Consider the following 19,014-nt stretch of genomic DNA (forward strand, 5'->3'; position numbering starts at 1 on the left):
ATAAGAAGTTCTTACTAATAAATAGGCAAACAACCCAATAGAAAAATGAGTTCACAGATAAAATTTATACAAATGCCTTTTAAAAATAAGATGTTAAATCTCACCCATAATTGGAAAAATTTAAAATAGGAGATTTTGTTTCACCAGATTGGACAAGATTAAAGTTTAATAAGACGTACTACTGAAAACAGTGTGGGGCAACAGTTGCTCTCACACTGGCAATAGAAAGGTAAAATGGCGTAAACCTCATTAGCGGGTAGTTGGCATTAAATATAAAAACTTTAATTGTATGTATCACTGGACGCAAGAACTCCTCTTTTAGAAATGTATGCTCACAATGGTGTCTGTGTTTTTTTTTTTTTTTTTTTAACAAACTAGTCAATGTAGCAATGTAAGTAGTAACAGTCAAAGTACTGCAAACAACTCTAATGTCCATTGGTGGGAATGGAAATATAAAGGGAGTACCACACAGCTGGTGAAAGAATGAAGCAGATCTAAATGAAGCAGAACCAGATGTTCCCCCAAGATGTACTGTTAAGTGAGAAAAGGTTCAGAACATGCATATACTCTATTTTCATTTTCATACAGAAAAAAATGGGACATACACATGCTTGTATATGGATGACAAAATTCAGAAGGATACATAAGAAACTAGTAACACTGACCACCTCTGCAGGGGAGAGTTGAGAGAAGAGATGACTTATAAGACAGACTTGTTTTCACTCATTATGCACCTTGAACTCTGAATTTTTTATCATGTGCATGTGTATTTCTTCAACTGAAAGAAAACCCTAGTTAATAATAAAAACAGCAGCAGCAGCAGCAGCAGCAAATGATCATGGCAGGAATGGAAATGGACTTGAAAGACGAAGTAGGTTTCTGGTAATGGAAGGGAAGACAGTGATGGAGATGAAGCGAACAAGAAGTGTGGTGGGTAGGCCAGAGTATGGAATATTGATTTGTGGCCTAACAGGAGATATGTCCAAAAGGGATGAAGGCTAAGAGAGAAAAACACTGACTAGGGAAGATTAGGCCAGATTAAAGATGGCCCTGAAAGTCAGGCAGAGTAATTTAAGCTTGATTCGAAAGGAAAAAGGAAGCCACTGGAGAGGAATAATGCTATCAAAAGCGTTAGGGATTATTCTAGCAATGATAAACAGATGAGGGCCAAGGAGCCAATCTACAGCCTAGGGCAGTAATCCAGGCAGGTGGTGATGGACTACGACCTGAACTACAGCTTGAGGGTCAGAATGGAGAATAGAGGGTGAATATGAGAGGCGTTCTGAAACTGATGACATATGCGGGAATCAACAAGAAGGCTTCAATAATTATTACAAAATTTCAAACCTGATGACCAGAGAATGTTGATTACATTTATGAAGACTGAGAGTTTAGGGAGATCAGCTAATTTCAGAGGAAGGACAGAAATAGGAAGAGATATGAAATCCAAGAGGAAAATCTACCAGGCATTTGGAATCTGACATGTAACAGATTTTTAACTGGAAGACTTGCATCAGAATTCTGGCTCTGCCACTTACCATCTCTGATCTGAGCCAATTACTGAAACCTGAGTCTCAACTTATTTGTCTGTAAAATGGGGGTAAAGATTCATACATAATTGTTTTCTTTCTTTCTTTCTTTCTTTCTTTCTTTCTTTCTTTCTTTCTTTCTTTCTTTCTTTCTTTTTAAGATTTGACAGAGAGAGAATGTATGTGAGTCGCGGGAGGGGCAGAGGGAAGAGAACCTTAAGCAGACTCCCCGCTGAGTGCAGAACCTGACATGGCTCAAGCACATGACCCAGGAGATCATGATCTGAGCCCAAATCACAAGCTGGATGCTTAACTGACTAAGCCACCCAGACACCCTGTAGAATTGTTTTCACATAAAACATCTTAGGAAAAAAATATAAGAAATTAGACATTGGTTGCCACTCCGCAAAGGAGTGGAAGGCAGAAGAGTAAGTGGAAATACTTTATGATACATGCCCTGTTGCAGCTTTTGAATTCTGACACATGAACATATTGGCATAAAAATAATTTTAAAATAAAATAAAAGTGGGGGTGACATTTATTGTCTGTAGTAATAAAAAGCTCCTGAGAGTCAAAGAACTTTGCAAGCCCTACAAGCTACTATGCTGAAGAGCAGTTCAGAAGCTCAGGGAGAAGGACTAGATTGCTGGAGAACGCCCACACTGACGTGAGGGGACGCCGTCAGAACGGCAGAGAATGAACAGGAGGAAGCACCTAGATGCAACTCAAAGATGCAATTCTGAAAAAAAGTGGCAGTGAAGAATCCAGAAAGGATACAGTTCCAACAGTGGGAAAAATGAGTGCAAAGAAGTTCAGTGCAAAGAAGCCAAGAGAACGGGTAATTACGGCTGACAGTGCCAAATATACTAAAAGGAAAGATGACAAAGGCAGACAAGCCTCCGGATTTAGCATTAAGAACACTGGTGACATTTGAAGTGAATAAGCAAAAGTGATAGGGAAACAGATCCAAATGCAAGTGTATTAAAGAAAGAGTGAAGGATAAAGAAATAAAAGCAGACAAAGATGCTGTTTTTGAAGCGCAAAAGAAAGCAGTTTTTTAAAAAAGTGATTGTGTTTAATGCCGTAGTCTTTTCTGTTTATTCAAATATTTAAGCCATTTCCATTTACCTATGTCTTACTGCCTAAATTGTCCTGCCTTATGCTGTTAATTAGCTTATATTTAGGAATAAAATCCTCAGCCCAACAGCCCCAGAAGTTAAGGACTCTGTCTTGTATTTATAAGTATTCAAAATGATGTCTTATAGAGTGCTCTGTGTATTAAGAGACATTTAACCTTTTGGGACAACCGAGAAGGCATGTGCAAGACATTTATGATAACGGTATTAATAATTTTTAAAAAGTAAAAGGAATTTTGCCATTTAAAAAATTGAGAAAAAGTGTTAGAAAAATTTTCGATAAAATTATTTACCATGTTATCTTCTGATTTCTGTCACTCAGCACAGTATTGGGTATCTAAAATGCCCTCAGTAAATACACACTGATTTCAAGGTTCGTTAATTCAAATCAGCTCAACAGAACACATCACAAAGTTCCCCAGAGATGGCATGTCAATCCTATTTCAACGATGAAATCCGGCTCGTTTCTGTTCCAAGGACATGACCTATTACAAAACACTCTTACCAGGTCCATTTTTCATATTGACAAAAAGGAAAAATCTAACTCTCCAAACACAGCCCCCTTTCTCACTCACTACCATGGTTTTCTTCACTATTTGGTCTGAATTTCTCTCTCTAGGCTGGCTTACCTCACTGCTCAACTGAAGCTCTGTCCTGAATTACTGTTTTCTGGGTCAGTTCCTAAATAGGGGCTTCTCCTCTACCCTAGAATGGCACTGGCCACCAGGGATGTGTTCCAGAAAAGCATAGCAAAAAACTTATAATCTTTAAGGTACAGAAAAATGTTATGTTTAAAAGTACTCTGTCAGAGATGTAACCCCTCTAAATTTTCTGTTTCCATTGTACTAACCCACAAAGAAAAAGATGATTAAAAGAACTAATTCTCAGGCTTAACTTGTCATTCCTCCTAGTATTAGGTAAGGTACAAAACAGAGCTCTCAGGAGATATAAAGCCAAAAATAAAATTATGTCTTTGAAAATATACAAAACAGATAATCTTTCACTTTGTAACAGACAGGTTGTATAAATCAACTTCTTCAGAGAAGACTATAATAAACTATTAATACAAATTAACACCAACTAAAATGGATGTTTATGTTAGTAAGGTATAAAAAAAATCCAAACAAAACTATAAACACATGAGAAAATATTTTTGTTCCTATGAAGTTATTCTGTTTTTAACTACTTTAATAATAATATACTATATTAGGCCTTCATTTTGGGTTTTTAACATTCAGAATGAAAGTATTTCCTTTAAACTTGGAATGTATGATTCCATGTGGAAAATATAATACCTACCAACATACCAGTAAAAGTAGCAATGAAAAAGACACAATTGCTCTTGAAATACCAAAACTCAAAAATCAATCAGTGGTGGGTAAGATGGGATGCGAGGAAGGAAGGAAGGAAAGGGAAAAGGAGGAAACCTTAGAAGAAAAAGAATTACTCTTGGTAATTGGGAGTCAAATTCAAATTTGAAATCAACACACCATTATCTTGTAAAGGTTTTATCATGAGCACTGTTTTCCTCTGCTCTATTTCAATGTTTTCAAAAATATATCTAGGCTCTGAAGTAACGGTTATTTGACCACATCTATTTAGATAAAATCAATACGCTCAGGTTTCAGGCACACGAAAAAATTCTTTGTGAGAGAGACAAATATTAAAAAATATTTTTTTTTCAATTAGAATTAACCAAAGAAAACAGTTACAGGAAAGATAAATAAGAATAAAAAACTCAAGAGAAGATGTGGTTTAATGAAGAAACACTAGTAAGCTGTGAAATCAAAACATTTAACATTTAAGTCACTGTTAATGTGGCTGTGAAGTTCAGTGCATGTATTATGAGAAAATTTATTACAAATGAAGAAACCACTGCATAGCATAAAAAAAGAAGACAACTGATCATTAAATTGCAGATTATTTTAGTAAGACACAGGGGGAGAGGGGAGTGAAGGGCAGAAGAAAAGAAGAGAATTCAGACCTACTAACATTTGCGACATTTCAAAGACCACACTTTTCATTCTTAATAGAGATACACAGGCTCTTAGATTAATATACACCGAGTATAGAGAAAGATAAAGTAAAAAAAAAAAAGTTTAATTAGCATGTAAAAATCTTTTTAATTCACTAGAGAATAAAAGAATAAAGAAAACAATCAAGGTAACAAAGGGAAGGAATGGAAGAAAGAAAACAAAAAGAATGTATAAAAACATCATAAAGTAAGATGGAGGAAGTAAAAACCCTCAGGTATATTAATAAATGCAAATAAGTCATGTCTTAGATTAGATTAGATTAGATTAGATTAGATTAGATTAAGTCTAAGGAGGTAAATCTAATTGGATGCTATTTATAAAGGATGAAACCTAAATGACAGAAAAAGGTTAAGGATAATAAAATTGGCAGACCTAATAAATACAAGCAAACAAAAATAAACAAGTAGCAATGTCAATGACACACAAGAATCTGAGGCAAAAAGCTTAAAATAGGAGACAGGATTCCTTCATATTAGTAAGAGTTCTATTTGTGCAACCAGAGAGCATTAAGATTTTTAAACAGCTAGACACAAATTGGTGTGAAATGCTAATAAATCCCAAAACTTCACAGATCAAAAAGAGAAAAAAACTAATTTAAGATCGTACACTTGAGTACTATCATCAATAAAGTAGATTCAACATAGCTTTATATTGAAATGATATTAGTAATATACAATATCAATATAACAAAATACAAACACATAATATGTAACACATTATAGACTATATATTTATCTACATATGTTACTTATAACATACCTGATATAATTATATAGAAAATATACTTTCTTTTCAAATCCTCCAAACTATAGCTGAATCTTTGAACTATAGTTCACCCGTGAGCTACCCAGGGTTTGGGTTGCTGTCTCCCTGCACAGTCAAAAATCCATATATAACTTCGGACTCCCCCCAAATTTAATTACTAATAGCCTACTGCTGACTGGAAGCCTTACCAATTAAACATAAACACTTGGTTAACACGTATTTCGTAGGTTATATGTATAACATACTTACAATAAATTAAGCCAGAGAAAGGAAAGTGTTACTAAGAAAATCATAAGGAAAATACATTTGCCGTATTGTACTGTATTTATTAAAAAAAAAATCCATGTATAAGTGGACCCACACAGTTCAAATACATATTGTTCAAGGGTCAACTGCATTTATAAGAAGTGATCCTATACTGGGCCACAAAGAAACTTTAAAATTAGAAATTAATAACAAAAGGTTGGCAACAACAAAAATTCCATGAATACAAAAAACTAATCACTTCAAAAATAGAAATTTCGAGTTACAAAATAAATAAGTACTAGGGATGTAAAGTACGACATGGTGTCTATAGTAAACACTGCTGTGTGATGTACAGGAAAGTTAAGAGAGTAAAATCATAACAGTTCTCATCATAAGAAAAATTTTTTTGTTTTTATTGTATCTATATGAGATGATAGAAGCTAACTAAGCCCACTGCAGCAGTCATTTCACAATAAATGTAAATCAAACCATTATGCTGTATTCCTTAAACTTATACACTGATGTGTGTCAATTACATCTCAATAAAACTGGAAAAAGTATATGAATAAAGAAGAAAAAAATTAATTTCAGGGTCAAAGAAATCAAAATTGCTCTCCTGGAAATTAAAAAAAACCCAATCATTTATAATACTGCTAACAACCATTAAATACTTAGGAATAAATCTAACAGAATGTGTACAAGAGCTGTACGCTGAACACTAAAAACTGCTGATGAGAAACTGGGGAAGACCTAAATAAATGGAGAGATATACCATGTTCATGGATCAGAAAACTCAGTACTATTAGGATGTCAATTCTTTCCAAATTGATCTATAGATACAAATACCAATCAAAATGCTAGCAAGTTTTTTGGAGAAGCTGACAAACTGATTCTAAACTTTGTATGAAAAGGCAAAAGACCTAGAACATCCAAAGTAATTTTGATAGATACAAAGGTAGAGGACTCACACCATCTGATTCCAAGACTTACTACAAAGCTACAGTTATCAAGATAGTGTGCTACTGAGGCACTGGCTGGCTCAGTCAGAGCGCGTGACTCTTGATCTCGGGGTTGTGAGTTGGAGGCCCACGCTGGGTGTAGAAATTACTTAAAAAAAATAAATAAGTGTGCTATTCACTTAAGGAGAGACACCTAGATCAAAGAAACAACAGAACTCAGAAAGAGACTTATACAGATATGGTCAAATGATTTTCAACAAATATGCTAATGTAATTCTAGGAAGAAAGGACAGTCTTTTCAACAAATGGTGCTGGCACAACTGGCTATCTAAATACACCTCAATTCCTACCTTGTACTACATACGACAGTCAACTCAAAATGAATCACACAGAGTTGAATATAAAACCACAACCATAAAACTTCTAGAAGAAAAGACATGGCAAAATTTTGTGACCTTGGGTTCAGTAAAGATGTCCTATGTAAAACACAAAAAACACACCCTAAAAGAGGAAAAAAAAAAACCCCACTAAATTTCATCAAAGTAAAAAAAAAAAGAAAAATTCACTCTCCAGAAGATCCTGTAGTAAAGGCACTTACTAGTAGGAAATACCTGCAAAATACACAGCTAATAAAGTATTTATATCCAGAATATATAAAGAACTCAGTAACTAGAAGACAACCAAAAAAAAAAATGCATAAAAGATTAGAATAAGCACTTCACCAATGAGATATAGATGACAAGCCTGTAAGATACTCAATATCATTAGTCATTAGGGAAATGCAAATTAAAACCATGGTGAGATATCACGATACACCTATTAAAATGGCTAAAATTATGAAGTCATATAATAGAAAATGCTAGCAAAGTCGGAGAACTAGAACTCTTGTACATGGCTGGTGAGTATGTAAAATGGTATAGTCATTATGGAAAACAGTTTGTCTTTCCAAGTTAATAATACATTTACCATACAACACAGCAATTCAGCTCCTAGGTACTGACCCAAGAAATGTTTCCAAAAGACCTGTACAATAGTAGCTTGATTTATAATATCAAAAACTGGAAACAATCCAAGTGTCCATGAACTTGTGAATGAATAAACAAACCGTGGCATGTCCGTACACTAAGATACTACTTAGCAATAAAAAGGAATGAATTACTGCTTAATGCAACAACATGGATAAATATCAACGAGTTACTCGAAGTAAAGGAAGTCACACCCAAAAGGCTACATACTGTACGGTTTCATTTATATTCTAGAAAGGCAAAATTACAGGAACAGAAATCAGATTGGTGGTTGTTAGAGGCTGGGGAAAGGACTGACTACAGAGGAGCCTGAAGGAATACAGGACATTTTCCTCAACCCAAAAGTGAGGTGAGGAATATGTCCTATATCTCATTTGTGGTGGTGGTTACACAATTACAGACATTTATCAGAACTCACTGACCAGTATACCTAGAAAGGTTTCTGTAAATAAGTTATACCACAATAAACCTGACTTTTAAAAATGCACTTCAGAGACACCTGGGTGGCTTAGTTGGTTAAGCATCTGCCTTCGGCTCAGGTCATAATCCCAGGGTCCTGGGATGGAGTCCGGCATCACATCGGGCTCCCTGGTCAGCAGGGAGTATGCTTCTCCCCCTCCTTCCCTCTTGTGCTCTCTCTATCTCTGTCTCTCTCAAATAAATAAATACAATATTTTTTAAAAATGCATTTCAAGTTAAGGGCAATGAGAGCACTAGAAGACATAATTTATGGAAAGTAGGCAATCTGCACTAAGGGGGAAATTAATAGCTTTAAGTGCTTTCATTATTAAACAAGAATAAAAATAAGTGTTCCAAGCACTTAAAAAAGATAAGAAAGCCATGCTTCTGCAAAGTCTAATTAAGAAAAGGGGGATATAATCACAAACAGTAAGAAAAAAATAAAAATAAAGATAAAATTTCAAACACAACAATATCAAAAATTATAATGTTTCTCTATATTGTTACTAATGAATCTGAGAAGCCAATTAAATGGAAACTATTATCAAAACTGGCTCAAGAAGAGGCAGAAAACTTTGATAGGGCGACATCCATGTAAGTAATTGGAAATACTCTCAAAATATTATCCCTGGAGAAAGTTCCAGATTCAGATGGACTTATAACATCTTTTAAGCAGTATCTTTAGGAGACAGAAAATTTTGATGTCATAGCTATTCACCATTTCAGAGCATAGAAAGAGAAAGCTCCCAATTCATTTTATTAAGACAGCACAACCCCAACCCTCCAATTTGCCAAAGTACACAAGAAGGAAAACTGTAGAATAATGTTACCTTTAATTAGAGCTACTCTTAAAAAAGCATTTTTATGTATATGCCAGACACCATATGTATAAACACCGCTTTACTCAAGTATCTTAACTGACAGTCCTCTATTTCCCTAGCCTAATGGCATTTCTATGTTTCTTTAAATTCCTCTCATGATAAAAACAAAAAGCAACCAGACAACATATTTAGCAGTACAATCTCAATTCTTTGCTCTTTAAAGCAGAACTCCTTTATTATTTATTTATTAGTTTTTATTTAAATTTCAGTTAGTTAACATTTAGTGTAATATTAGTTTCAGGTGTACAATTAGTGATTCAACACTTCCATATGTCACCCGGTGCTCATCACAGCAAGTCCCCTCCTTAATCCCCATCACCTGTTCAACCCACCTCCACCCACCCCCACCTACTCCCTGGTAACCATCAGTTCTTTTTTTTCTTTCAAAGATTTTATTTATTTATTTGTGAGAGAGAAAGAGAGAGAAGAGACTGAGTGAGCACAAGTCACGGGTGGGGGGAGGGGAGGCAGAGGAAGAGGGAGAAGCAGCATCCCTGCTTAGCAGGGAGCCTGACTTGGGACTCAATCCCAGGACCCTGAGATCATGACCTGAGCCAAAGGCAGATGCTTAACAGGCTGAGCAACCCGGGTGTCCCCATCAGTTTGTTCTTTATAGTTACGAGTGTTTCTTGGTTTGCCTCTCCCTTTTCCCCCCCATATGATCCTTTGTTTTGTTTCTTAAATTCCACACAAGTGAAATCATATGATATTTGTTTTTCTCTGACTGACTTATGTTGTAAAGCAGAACTCCTTTAAAAACACTTTCTACATTTACTGTCTCTGATATTTCTCCTGTTTTTCCAGTCAGTCTTGCACTCCAGTAAAACTGCTCTCGTGCAGGTCATCAGTGACTTCATTTTGCTAAATGCAAAGGCAAGTTACGAGTCCGCATGTCTTGGAGAATTCGAACACGGTGAGGTATCTCACAGAGCGGAATGCAGCCATCTTCCTACAAAACTCTCGGGACTTATCTCCTACCTCACTGGCTGCTGCTTATCAGGCTGTTTTGCTGGTTATTTCTCATTTCATCATTCCCTGAATCTTCTCATTTATTCTCTCGCCCTAGGTGACTCATCCAGTCTCATGACTTTAAATACCATCTACGAACTGATGGCCCTCATATGTACAACTTCATCTAGATCTGCTCATTAAACTCCAACTCCTTGCCACCTCCACTTGGATGTCTGACACCGTAAACTTTATTTGGTCAGAACTGAACTCCTGATCTTCAAGAAATAAGCCTCCCAGAGTCTTACCCATTCCAAGTAAATTTGTTGAAGCCAAAAACCCTGAATCATCCTTTCTTTCTCTTATACTCTATGAATAATTTGCCAGTAAATCTGTCAGCTTTGCCTTTAAAATATATCCAGAATATTACCACTTCTCCCTGCTATCTCCACTGCTCCCTGGTTTCAGATAACCATAGTATTTTCTAATTGGAGTATTTATAGTCACCTCCTAAATGTTTTTCCCTACTTCTGCTCTTATGTCCCTACAATCTAGTCTCAATACATCTAAGTCAGAGAGACTCTTTTAGAACAAGTATGCTAATGTCCTCTGTCCACCAGCCCCCAACCCTGGTAACCACCATTTTACTCTTTGTTTTCATAAGTTTGGCCTTTTCAGATTCCACGAGTAAGTGATATCATACAGTATATGTCTTTCTCTAGCTGACTTGGGATGGGGGGATAAGACAGATGTTGCTTAAGGTTACAAACTTACAAGCAGTAAGTCCTAGAGATCTAATGTATAGTGAATATGGACAATACTGTATGATAATCATCAAACTTGCTAAGACTCCAGAACTCAATTATTCCAACCATTGAAATTAAGAAATGATAATTACGCAATGTGATAGGGTACTAATTATCACTACAATGGCAATCATATTACAATATATAAGTGTATCATATCAACAAGCTGTACACAGTGTTATATGTCAAATATATTTCAATTAAGAAATGCTAATGGCCTGTGCTAAAGTCCTTAGAAAGGACTCACAGGCCCTAAATGATCTGCAATCCACTCCGTCCACCTTACAGCATCTCCGACTCAGCTCCCCCTACTGATAGTCACAGTGACCTCATACTCATGAACGCTCTCACTTCAGGCCTTGCTTGCTGTTCTCTCTGCTGGTAATGCTCTTCTTTCAGAGGCCCACGAAGTTGGTGGTCCTTCCTTTAGGTCTCTGCTCAAGTGCCAACTTCTTAGTGAGAGCTCCCCTGGCCACCCTATGAAACACTGCAACCTCCATCTTCCACACTCACTACCTCTTCCTTGACTTTTTCTCTACCTAGTAGAAGCAAATCCAAACCTTCTCTAGAGAAATTCTTCTTCAGAGAATTCCCACACACACTTTTCCAAGGAAAATGAGTAGCTCAAGGTAAGAAACAGGCAAGTATATAAGGAAAAAGGGTACTACGAAAGAGGGCCAATAGAAATGGAGAGCAGAGACATTATCTGAAAAGACTTTAGATAAGCTGGAGAAATAACTATTGAACTAAAACAGCAGAAAGTATTCACAACATAGCACAAAGAAATAAAGAGATGGAAAAAAGAATATAAGGAACATGGGGGATTAACAGAAGGGCTAATATATATTTAAGTGATGATTCAGGAGGAAAGGCAATATCTGAAAAAATTATGGCTGAAAACTTCCCAGAACTGCTGAAAAGAACCAATCTTACAATTCAAGAAAATCGACAGTCTAGACAGTTTAAATAGAAATCTATAATCAGATGGTTCATAGTGCAGAACGTCAGATTAAAGAGAAAAATTTTAAAGCAGGAAAAAAAAATTCCTTCAAAAGAGGACTGCTATTCTCAGCAGTAATAATAGAAATCAGTAGACAGCAGAATGGTAGCCTTGACGTCCTGCGCATTCTACTCCCAGAGAAAGTGTCTTTCAAGGTTGAGGGCAAAATGAAGACATTTTAAGACAAGTAAATACTGGGGGAGCTTACCACCACAGACCCTCACTAAAAGACTTTCCAAAGACAGAAGAAAAAGTATCCCAGAGAGAAAGACTGAGATGCAAGAAGAGTAAAGACAGCGGAAGGTCCAATCAATGAATTTATAAAACTACAAAATTGTTTGATAGAATTAAGACACATGATAACAATACATAAGAGTTTAGAGGGATATAGATGAGTAGTGTATTTTAAGGTCTTTGCAGCAGAATTGACATAGGACATAACTGAATATAAAGATGCATTAAAGAAAGACAGGAAGTAAAACAATAATCTGTTTCTTTTTAAAAGATTTTATTTATTTATTTGAGAGAAAGAGATAGAGATCACGAGCAGGGGGAGCAGCAGGCAGGGGAAGAAGCAGACTCCCCGCTGAGCAGGGAGCCCGATGTGGGGCTTGATCCAAGGACCCTGAGATCATGACCTGAGCCAAAGACAGACGTTTAACCAACTAAGCCACCCAGGTGCCCCTAAAATGATTATAATCTATCACACAGACACATCCAGGAGAAAACTGAAGTAGCTACATTAACATCAGACAAAAGAGATGAAGGCAAAAGATGCAGTACAGAGATCTAAAGAAATGAAAAGATGTAGCATGTTCATGCATTAGAAGACTTAACATTTTCTAAAAGTATCAACTTGTTACAAATTGATCTTTCCATTCAATGGAATCCCAATGAAATTATCAATTTTTCCCAACTTTTTTAAAAGTGAAATTTGATCAGTTGCTTCTGAAATTTATATAGAATGCCAACGGCCAATAAAGTGCAAGTATCCATAATATACAAAGAATGACTACAAATCAACAGAAAAATAAGACTTGAACAGCCATGTCACAAAAAAAGGAAATCCAAATGGTCAATAAACACATTAAAAGGATGTTCAACTTCTTTAGTAATCAAGCAAACAGAAATTAAAACTACAACTTCTAAACTGTTTAGGATGTAGCTCAATGGGCATTCTCTTTATTTGGAATGTAAACTGGTTCAATCACTTTGGAACAAAGTTTGACATTACCCCCAAAGCTGAAAATATACATATTCTGTAAGTCAGCAATTTCACTATTAAGTATATAAAAAAACTCCTGCACATAAGTGCCAGGAGATAAACTGAAGAATGCTCATAGCAGCATTGTTTTCAAGAGCCGCATGTTAGAGCAAGTAAACTGTGGTCCATTCCATATAATACTGGAATACTACATAGCAATTAACGGAAAAAAACATGCAACCATATGTATGAGTCTTGTCAGTATAATGTCAAGCACAAGAAATAAAAACAAAAAGTAAACATTATTTTTCAGGTGGTAAAACAATAAAGAGCGAAAAAATGATCATCACAGAAGTCATAACAGTGGTCTCCCTTGGGCTGGCTTTAGGATTCTGATCTGGGAGGACAGTGCCAGGGAAGGTGGCAGGCTTCTGTGAGCCTGCGGTATTCTGTTTCTAGCTGGATGGTGGCTACTTTGTTTTCATTTACATTTATTTAAACTGTTAAATATTTATTTTACATACTTTTACGTATGTGTGATCTATCATAAGGAGAAAAACAAAAAGGGATGATCCAGTGCCTTCAGCTGGGTTTGGTTCCCTTCGGTGTCTGACTGAGTACATTCTCTTCTCGGAAAGACAGTATTATTTAGTAGAAAAAGCATTAGCGGACAGAGCTCTCTTAATTAAAATCTTAATTAAGTCCTCTTAGGAAGCTCTCTTAAGCATATTAAGTCTCTCTGAACCCTAATTTGTTCATCTACTAAATGCAAATACTAACAACTACCCTTATCTCTTGGGATATTTGTGACTATCAATCACAATTTACTGAAACGTGTTTAGAAAATTGCAAACAAAAAACCAATTAGCACAGCAGCTGAGTTTCATAATCTGAAATTCAAAGGTTTTTGTCATACGGCAGCTATGATGACACCAAGAGGTAATAAAATCCATGAAAATACAGGTCAAATTCTAACAATCTTCCATTTCACTTTAAAACAGCATTTTTAAGAAAATGGTGCACCTGTTAAGAGTAATGAATAAACAAATAGGGTTCCGTTTTGAGAAAAAACAAATATAAAACATTAACTTAACCTAAAAAAATGCTATAGAAGATGCCACATTAAAAGTCTAGAGATTGAGACCTGCCCTTATATTTATTAAAGAAAACTTGAGAATGTCCTTCCTCTCCATGCAAAGGAAAAATATACTTTGTGGAGTTACGCTTCCAGCACCTTCTCCCTAATAAATCACAGTCAGCACCAACTGTTCTCCCTAAAGTGAGTAAAGGAGATAGGAATTAAATAAATGATTTCATGGGCTTCTCAATCAGCCTTAGTGCTGCTATGAGAAAATTCACAAGAAACTGAGAAGCAAGTCTAACTCACTAAAGAAACTGCAACATGAAAGGATAAAAGTTTTATGTATTTACTTTGCCACTTTAAAAAACAATACCTGCCACAAATATCAAAAATGCCCTTAAATCTTTTTCATGTTCAAACATTTAAAAGATGACGAAGATACAAAAATGTAAAGTAGAATGATTTTTTACAATGTTGTATTATTTTTCTCCATAAACATATTAATGTTCAAAGTTCTACATACCTGAATGTTTTCCCTACTCCAAGTGTGTGGTGTTTTATTGGCAAGTAATTTCAGATCTTGAATAGCAAGTCTCTTTACTGCTTTCCTAGGGTCATTCTTCAAATATTGCAATAGAAGCTGAATCTATGAAAGAAATAAGTCATTTGTGAATAATACGGTCACTGAAATTACCGTGTGTAGTATAATTCAGTCAACTTTTAGATTTGAGACAGAATTCACTTCCAATTGCAGCCTTGTCACTTATTAGCTATGTGTCCATGTTTGGGTCGCTTTCTTGTCATGCATACTTATCCCTTAACTTGTAAGGTTCTAGTGTGGGACCTGGCTTTGAATATTCAATTCTTTCTTTTCTCTCCTGGCAACCCCACACTCTGCCAGGTACCCCCACCTCCACCTCACATTCCTAAAAGGCTCTCAAGTGTTAGGACAGTCAATACAGAAAAGAAAAAGCAGGCAAAAGGAAATGAAAGTGATCTTTATCAGGGAAGGGATCTTAATATTATCAAAACTTATGGGATACTTATTTTTTTTAGTTTATACTTAATCCGCAAGTTTACTGAAGAAAAGGCAGTTTAAAGAAAATTGGAATTACCTGCTTAGGCGTATCAACCAAAGAAGAAGCTGCAAGCAGAGTAAAGGTATGCAAAGAAACAATCACCATTTTGGTGGAGGGATAGGATGTGACCAGCTGCTGCAGAAGCTGCCGCGCGCTGGACGCCAGGATCGCATCATGGTGCATGTGCTGGAGAATGGGGATTAACTTCAGTTTCAGGTCTACTGGTGTCGCTAAACCTGGACACAAAAGGAATCGTTAGGGACAGATTTCTGACTATCATCCTTGATAATATTTCACATTTAAAAGTGATTCAATTAGAGTGCCTGGGTGGCTCAGCTGGTTAAACGTCGGCCTTCTGCTCAGGTCATGATCCCAGGGTCCTGGGATCAAGCCCCGCATTGGGCTCCCTGCTCAGCGGGGAGCCTGCTTCTCCCTCTACCTTTCCCCCCTGCTCACGATCTCTCTCTCTCTCTCACTTTCTTTCTCTCAAACAAATAAAATCTTAAAAAAAAAAAAAAAAGGATTCAATTAGCAACATGACCATTGAAAAACAAATAGTATGCTAATGTTATGTTTATGACATTAAAGATAATTATAGTAGTGCTAACCTAATTAAGTTCAATAGTTTTTTTCCCAAAAGCATTTACCTTAACACTAGTTTTCCGGTGAGTATAAAGCTACACGCTGACAGTAGAAAATGCCTTTAACAGGCACAGTAGAAAGCAAAGTCATATTTGCTGTCTATCCCTTCTCACAGCATGCTAAAAAGATTCATACATACAGGTACACATACACCTATGTACGCACATACTCAACGGCCACAATTTAATTATATTTACAATTTTAATTATTTCCTTCAACACTAAGTCAAGACCTGGATATGAACAGACTGTACGTGGAGGGGTTCTGAAGTTCTCTGAACTTTGGGTAGCAATGTCTTTTTTAACTGCCTACACAGCTGGAACTCAGGATTAACTCCAATGCATCTTTTGCTGTCAACACTGCAGCTACACAAACAAAAAAATCTTTTCTCCTACAGCACGGCTTTGTGATGACAGAGAACAAAAGACTGTCAATCATAATTTACTGCAAAAAAGCAAATTTATACTCTGCAGAGCACTGTTTCTTGCCGTTGTGAAGTAACTGTTAGTGTGACTATTTGAGCACATTTCAACATCTAGGGGTGGCTTACAGCAACAACTCCCTGGCTATTTGGCCTCTTTTTAAGTCTGGCCAAAGCAGAGAGCCCCAGGAGATGGGAGGGAGAAAAATGAAGTCAGAGTCCTGACTCCCTGGTTTTCTCTCAGCAGTCATATATATATCATGCTTATGTTATTAACATTTCGATCCTTAAGGTACCAAATGCATTTGACACTGCTGGCCATTCTGTCTTTGAAACTCTCTCTCCCAAAGGCATACTCTTCCTGGTTTTTGTCCTTCCTCTGGCTCTTCCTTCTTAATCTCTTTGTATTCATCTCTTCTATCCACACTTTAATTTCTGGTATTTCTTTGGGTTGGTAATAAATGGTAATAAATTTTCTTCTCACCCTTAATACTTTTCCTGAGTGAGGCAATATAATCCCACAACTTTCATTATCAGCTATATGCTAAAGACTACCTCTTACCCCTCCCCCCTGCCCCTGAACTTCAGGTAACAGAAATCCCATTACCTCCCAGTCACCTCCACTGGGATGTACAGTTAGAAGCATTCTGTACTTAGGGCCAAAAAGAACTTCTGATCTACACCACAAAACTGCCCCTCTAAAAATTTTTCCCATTTCAGTATATAACAGCCTCATCATTTTAACTCCTCAGACCCTGGAGTCTTTCTTGATTCCCTTACTTCTCTCACACCCCGCATCCAAATTTATTAGCAAATCTTTTGGGTTCTATCTTTAAAATATAATCCGAATCTGACTATGCCATTCTGCTTCCATTGACATCACACTGGTCACTTTCACCACCATCTCCGGACTGGATTATTGCAAAAGTCTCCTAAGGATTCTCCCTACTTAGGCCTTTCCCCATGGCAGTCTCCTGTCTCGTATCCCTCCCCTCTTCCTCCGCAAATCTGTGCTCCACCCTGCAGTCCGTGGAATTCTTTGTGTTTACAGACATTTTTATTGGTTTAGAGACACTCAAGAGATTTTACTTTGCAGAAACACAAGCAACTTAAAATTAAATGTGAGGATATTTTAATACCTCAAACTCCCCTGCCATTTCCATATCTTGGGGCTCCAGCCTTCCTTCACTTGCCCTCACTGCCACTCCTGTGCTTTTTTCCCCTCTTTCTCTTTCAACCCTCCTAGTTCCTGTTCTTTTGCTTTAAATTTTTTTTATAGCTAAAACTAAAGAAACAATAATGAATCTTAGGTGTATAAATTAATATGCATACATACATAAATTACATACCAATATACTCAAATAACCATCACCCAATATACACAATACTCCAGCACCTTAGGAGGCTCACCTATATAGCTCCCATCAACTCCCTTGCTATCTGCCCAATCTTTGGGCTTAGCCAGGGAAGAGCCCCAGCAGAGCATGGGAGGGAGAAGAAAAAGGTCAGAGTATTTATTCCCTGGATCCTACTCTATGGAGTCACATCAGGTCATATCACACTGAAGGTTAGTTTTTCAAAGTGGCCCTCTTGACATGACTCCAGGTTTCTGGTAACCATTCCCCCTCTGCACACTTGGGTAAAGGACTACATTATCCCCTACATTTCACCCTGCCTACACCTCTGTAACTGTTTCTTCCTTCAACCTTGCTTGGATTATTTTAATCGAGAATGACATCTATTTCCTGCTGCAATCTTATCTGATAGAGCCAGCGTTCAATAAAATTTCTCAATGAATGAGTGATGCTTCCTTTTAATGACAGCTTTCTGCAGGAGAGCCGTTTTCTGGCAGTGAGAAAAAAGGACAAAGGAAAGGAGAACAGGACAAAGTTCAACCACTGTATCTTGGTCTTCAAGTAATTTTAATGTGGCTCCATTTGCTCTTCTGTAAAAGAGACATAACAGTATTGCCTATCTGAGTCTGCCAAGTTGCACAATTCACAGGAATGCCATGTAGAAAAATACAAGAAGGTGGTGCTCTCCGAGCTGCACAGTGCTGGAGCCCCAGGGCTCCCTTTTGTGACTAGGATTGGGAGCAAGTGGGGCCAACGAACACGAAGCATAGCATGGAAGATGAGACTCAAAAACTAGGGCCTTGAAGGCTATGGAAAAGAATTTGGATTTGAGTTTAGCTGCAACTGGAAGACATGGAGGGACATTAACAGAACACGGAGGAGCCCCAGGGCTTCTAACAGCCCTCTGCTCTCCCAGATCAGACTGCTTTTCCCCTAAATATCTGTATTTCTCACACAAATATCATTTCATTAGACGCTTTCCTTCAACAACATATACGAAATATAAAGTGCCCTGTTCCACCCTGGGGTGTGAACTCTACTCTGGGGACTCTATCCTTTTTACCTTGCTTTTTCTCCACAGCAACTGTTATATCACATTTTTGTCTATTGCCACCCCTCCCCCATTTCTGCCACTAGAATGTAGGTTACGTGAGGGCAAGGACTCCGTTTTGTTCACTACTGTATCCTAAGCACCCAGAACAGTTTTGGCATTTAGAAGATGCTTAATAAATATTATTGGAATGAATTAGTGAATGAATGGTGACAAACACATAGTAAGTACTTAAAGAGCTATGAATATTAATATAAATCCCAGTAAGTTACTTCATAATACTGAATGAAGCATACATACCTTGAATCATTTCACTGATTTTGTTACAGATTCCTACAGCAAAATCCCTTTGGAAAGAGAGAACAGCAAAAACTTTAAAACCAAAAAAATT

At 36.8% G+C, this 19,014-nt stretch overlaps 1 protein-coding gene across 2 annotated transcripts in view; it reads right to left on the bottom strand.

The window, feature by feature from the left end:
- Positions 1-19,014, bottom strand: part of INTS7 (integrator complex subunit 7) — an 89,351-nt gene that overhangs the window by 42,702 nt on the left and 27,635 nt on the right. The window contains exons 5-7 of one of the 2 annotated variants that reach the window (XM_045787850.2): positions 18,924-18,970; positions 15,257-15,390; positions 14,599-14,721 (exon numbers count right to left, since the gene is read on the bottom strand). In XM_045787850.2, the coding sequence (XP_045643806.2) occupies positions 14,599-14,721; positions 15,257-15,390; positions 18,924-18,970 (304 nt within the window). Of the gene's footprint in view, positions 1-14,598; positions 14,722-15,190; positions 15,391-18,923; positions 18,971-19,014 lie in introns of both variants that reach the window. The other variant, XM_045787849.2, reaches the window with a different exon arrangement.

Source organism: Ursus americanus, chromosome 2 (genome assembly GCF_024610735.1).
Source record: "Ursus americanus isolate L20-20 chromosome 2, mUrsAme1.1.p, whole genome shotgun sequence".
Taxonomy (NCBI): Eukaryota; Metazoa; Chordata; class Mammalia; order Carnivora; family Ursidae; genus Ursus; species Ursus americanus.